General features: G+C 40.4%; 1 protein-coding gene across 1 annotated transcript; it reads left to right on the top strand.

The window, feature by feature from the left end:
• Positions 1-404: 404 nt before the first annotated feature.
• Positions 405-1726, top strand: LOC123945811 (syntenin-1-like). The gene has a single exon (XM_046010716.1). The coding sequence runs from the start codon at positions 463-465 to the stop codon at positions 1357-1359; it is 897 nt and encodes a 298-aa protein (XP_045866672.1). The 5' UTR covers positions 405-462; the 3' UTR covers positions 1360-1726.
• The last annotated feature ends 3737 nt before the right edge of the window (positions 1727-5463 follow it).

The raw sequence follows: 5463 nt of genomic DNA, 5'->3' as shown, positions 1-5463 counted from the left end.
CGTAGCTTGTGACTTAAGTCAAACGTTCAGGTTTTCTAAGATTTCTTCTTATGGATGCCGGTCTATATGATGGGGGTCATGATAGTCACGCACAGAGTGTTACAAGTGAAAAGATGGTCTAATTTTTCAAAAATTTTCCAAACTCACCACTAGAAAGTGTTCAGTATCAAATAACTCTACTGCTTAAAAAAAAATATATATACTATGGATATTGTGTTTCTAGCCAGTACCACAGAACTATGATTCCCCCTCTTAAAGTAAAGTAATCTTTAACTTTTACCAATTGCATGTGTGTGTGTGTAGGGTAAGTGTGTTCCTAAAAGCAGATAGCATCCCCCTATTCTGTTAATAATGAATGAAGTGACAAAATGCATTATAAAAACGAACCAAAAGTGTTACCGGAGGCGGCGGGGCGGCAACGGCAGTGAGCGGGTCCTTGTGGCCTAGAAAAATCCTGCAAAAATGTCTCTGTACCCATCTCTTGAAGACCTGAAGGTAGACAAAGTTATTCAGGCTCAAACTGCCTTTTCTGCAAACCCTGGCAACCCAGCAATTTTGTCTGAAGCTTCTGCTCCCATCTCTCAAGATGGAAATCTCTATCCTAAATTGTATCCGGAGCTCTCCCAGTACATGGGCCTGAGTTTAAATGAAGAAGAAATCCGTGCAAATATGGCCGTGGTCCCTGGAGCACCAGTTCAGGGGCAGCTGGTAGCAAGACCTTCCAGTATGAACTATATGGTGGCTGCTGTAACTGGTAATGATGTTGGAATTCGTAGAGCAGAAATTAAGCAAGGGATTCGTGAAGTCATTTTGTGTAAGGATCAAGATGGAAAAATTGGGCTCAGGCTTAAATCAATAGATAATGGCATATTTGTTCAGCTGGTCCAGGCAAATTCTCCAGCCTCATTGGTTGGTCTGAGATTTGGGGACCAAGTACTCCAGATCAATGGGGAAAACTGTGCAGGCTGGAGCTCTGATAAAGCGCACAAGGTACTCAAACAGGCTTTTGGAGAGAAGATTACTATGACTGTTCGTGACAGGCCCTTTGAACGGACAGTTACCATGCATAAGGATAGTACTGGACATGTTGGCTTTATCTTTAAAAATGGAAAGATAACATCCATAGTGAAAGATAGTTCTGCAGCCAGAAATGGTCTTCTCACAGAACATAACATCTGTGAAGTCAGTGGGCAGAATGTCATTGGGCTGAAGGATTCTCAAATTGCAGACATACTGTCAACATCTGAGACTGTAGTTACTATTACAATCATGCCTGCTTTTATCTTTGAACATATTATTAAACGGATGGCACCAAGCATTATGAAAAGCCTGATGGATCACACCATTCCTGAAGTTTAAAAGTCATGGCACAATGGAAACTTCACTGAACTCCAGTTTACTTTTTGGGCAACTTAACTTTATATTATGCACATGAAGCTTTCTAGGAGCCAGAGAGCATATGCTGCATGAAGACCTTTCTATCTTACATTATGGCTGGGAATCTTACTGTTTTGATTGGATATCTTGTTCACACTTCAAGATCGTAGCCTTATCCTGGTTTTACTGATGTGAAACTGTGGACAGATTTTAACTGATTTTCATAGAGTAGTTTCTCTACCGGAAACCTGATGCTTTTACAAGCCATTATGATTAGAATGACTGATACAGGCTTAGCTCTGTGTTAGAACCAATCACCTTTATTTTACATATCAAGTAGTGCGTTCATATTACTTTAGTTCTGTGGTATAATTGCATTTTTAATGTGTAACCATAGTACATGTAGAATGACTGCTTTGGATGTTTTTTTAGTTCTCTGTGTGTGTGTGCGTGTAAAATACCAATTAAGTACACTGGTTTCATTCCATGTAAGCATTATACAGTGTATGTAGGTTGCTTGAGATTGTGTTGATCATCATTTAATTGTAACTACCTTAATACGCTTCAACTGTTGCCTTAACTGTGTTAAGCATCTAGAATAAAAGCCAAAATATAACTATTGCTGCCTTTCTAAAACCCAAAATGCAGTTCTGTGTTAAACTGAAATGTACACTAGCCCAGAACAATGTAATGGTACATAATGAGCTATAGCATAGCTGCTTAGTTGCATTTGAGATTTTCTAGTCAATTGTGTAATGGAAATTTCTTTCTTCTAAAACTTACTGGTATTACTTTCTGAGAAATGATTCACTATATATTAAATGTAAAAATTCTTATACCAAATAGGATAAAGTTCTGACTCCCTTTATTCATTTGTAGATTAAGTGGAATAATACCTAATTTTGTCTTTAACATTCTGTAACCTCACTACTTTGGGATGGTCTTAGGATGTTTCCCAGGGAATCTGTTCCATTTCCTGACCCCTCCCTACAAAATGGAAGTGACACTTTATCCTGATTTTTTTCTTTATGGTTTATGCCTATTTCATCTTAATTAAATATGTATATATATATAAAAAACAAAAACAACAAAAAAAACGAACCAAAATAAGGAGCGCCTGGGTGGCTCAGTTGTTAAGCATCTGCCTTCAGCTCAGGTCATGATCCCAGGTCATGATCCCTGGGTCCTGGGATTGAGCCCCAAGTGGGCTCAGAGGGAAGCCTGCTTCTCCGTCTCCCACTCCCCCTGCTTGTGCTCCCTCTCTTCCTGTCTCTTTCTCTGTCAAAAAATAAAATCTTAAACAAACAAACAAACAAACCTGGCCGTTTGAGCCTCTCTGCTGATTCCTTTCCTGCCTGTGGACGGGCTTCCGATGAACATCATGTTCATGTCTCTCCTGATAGGAGCCAGACATGCTCTGGGGTAGCTTCACTTTTAAGTTCTCTTGGGGTGCAGAACTTGAAACAAACAAAACCCTTGCTTCTCCGCAGGATGTACAATGTATCCCAGCTTTTGGGTTCCTGGGAGGTGGACCTACCAGGATTAAAAATTCCTACTAGTTCTGGCACATTAGAGCCAGGAACTTTGCCAATTTCAATCACTCAGAGCCCCTTACATTCGACTGTTAAATGATCATAGAAGAAGGTCCAAGGTGCTTTTAAGGTTTTTGCGGCAGGCCCGTAGTACGTGTCTCAATGGCTCCATCTGCTGTCAGAAAGAGGAACATGGGATGGGGCGCCTGGGTGGCTCTGACAGGATCCCAGGACCACAGGAAGCCTGTGTGTCAAATAAACAAATCTTAAAAAAAAAAAAAAAGAAAGAAAGAAAGAAAGAGGAACATGATTTCATCCTCCACATTTCAGATTTTGGGACTTAGCAAAGTCAGTTGCCATTGGGAATCTTGAGCCTCCTTCTGCTTTTTTTTGTTTTTGTTTTTGTTTTTCATTCTTTTTTCTTTTAAGATTTTATTTATTTATTTGACAGAGAGATCACAAGTAGGCAGAGAGGCAGGCAGAGAGGGGAGGGGGGAAGCAGACTCCCCGCTGAGCAGAGAGCCGGATGCGGGGCTTGATGTGGGGCTCCATGTGGGACTCGATCCCATGACCCTGAGATCATGACCCCCGCTGAGAGCAGAGGCTTAACCCACTGAGCCACCCAGGCGCCCCTCCTCTGCTACTGTTTTATCAGAATCCTCCCGGACTGAGGACTAAGTGAGTAGCATTTTGGCTCAGTGCTTATTTACATTTTAAGTCTGCAGCTGTTGTTATATCATTCCACCCTAGCTTTTTCCTTGGTGACAAGGTCTTACCTAGAGTTGATTAAAAATACATATGTCACTCTTCAAATTGTTTCCATCCTCAGATATTATTGGTATGTTGTGATTTTGTAGGAATTTTTTCATTTTTATATAAATTTCAAATTTATCAGGGTAAGGATTTATGTCATCTTTTTTTCAGCTTTATAATTGACATATGACATCATGTAAGTTTAAGATGTACAATGTGATGATTTGATACACACACACACACATATATATATATTGCAAAATATTTATGACAATGAGGTTAGTTACATCCTTCACCTCACATAATTACCTTTTTGTTGGTGGTGGGCGTGGTATGGTGGAAACATTAAAGTTCTAGTTTTAAAATTTTATTTTATTTATTTGAGAGAGAGAGAGAGAGTATGAATATGGGGGAGGGGTAGAGGGAGAAGGAAAAACAGACTCCCCACTGAGCAGGGAGCTCCAAGAGGCAAGGCTTGATCCCAGCATTCTGGGATCATAACCTGAGCGACAGGCAGCTGCTTAACCGCTGAGCTTCCCAGGTGCCCCTAAAGTTCCAGTCTTAGAGCCACTTTCAAGGATACAACACTGTATTGTTAACTGTGCTCACCATGTTGCACAGTAGATCCCTGGAACTTACTCCTCCTAGGACTGAAAGTTTGTATCCTTTGACCAACATCTCCCCATTTCTCTCCCCGCCCCCAGCCCCTGGCAAACATCATTCTACTCCATTTCTCTTAAGTTTGACTTTTCTAGATTACACATGTAAGATCATACAGTATTTGTCTTTCTCTGACTTATTTCACTTAGCAAAATGCCCTCAAGGTCCATCTATCTTGTTGCAAATGACAGGATTTCTTTCCTTTTTTATGGCTGAATATCATTCCATTTTATACATATATACGTATCCCATGTTCTTTATCCATTTATCCATCTATGGACACTTGGGTTGTTTCCATGACTTGCCTATCATGAATAATGCTGCAATGAACATAAGGATGCAGATATTTCTTGGAGATAGTGATTTTGTTTCCTTTGGATATATACCTAGAAGTGGAATTGCTGCAACATATGGTAGTTCTATTTGCAAATTTTTGAGGAAACTTCATACTGTTTTCCACAGTGGCTGCATCAATTTACATTCCCACCAATAGTGCATGAGGGTTCCCTTTTCTCCACATTCTTGCCAACATTTGTTATGTCTTGTCTTTTTGACAGTAGTCATTCTAACAAGTATGAGGTTCTCTTATTACATTTTAATTTTTTTATCAGTTTTTTAAAAAATTTATTTGATAGACAGGGATCACAACTAGGCAGAGAGGCAGGCAGAGAGAGAGGAGAAAGCAGGCTCCCTGCAGAGCAGAGAGCCCGATGCGGGGCTCGATCCCAGGACCCTGGGAACATGAGCTGAGCTGAAGGCAGAGGCTTTAACCCACTGAGCCACCCGGGCACCCAATTGTAGAAGATTTTAAAACATATAAAAAGAATAAAGAGGGAAATGACAAATAAATAAGAAACAAAAAATCCAAACACATGAAATGAATTTCTGCGGATGTTGTTTTTTGTGTTTTGCTTTTTTACAGATTTTTATTTATTAATTTGAGAGAGAGCACGAGTAGAGGGGAGAGAGAGAAAGGCTCAGTCCCAGGACCCCTAGATCATGGCTGGAGCCAAAGCCAGATGCCTAGCTGACTGAGCCACCCACGTGCACACGCCCCCTTGTGGTTATTTTCTTTTTCTTTTCCTCCGGCCTTTTAAAATTGTCTCCCCTACCATGGGACCACAGGTAATGGGGAATCAGA

Source organism: Meles meles, chromosome 7 (assembly GCF_922984935.1).
Source record: "Meles meles chromosome 7, mMelMel3.1 paternal haplotype, whole genome shotgun sequence".
NCBI classification, from domain to species: Eukaryota; Metazoa; Chordata; class Mammalia; order Carnivora; family Mustelidae; genus Meles; species Meles meles.
The sequence above is the reverse complement of the archived record's forward strand: the minus strand, read 5'-3'. Positions and strand labels throughout refer to the sequence as shown.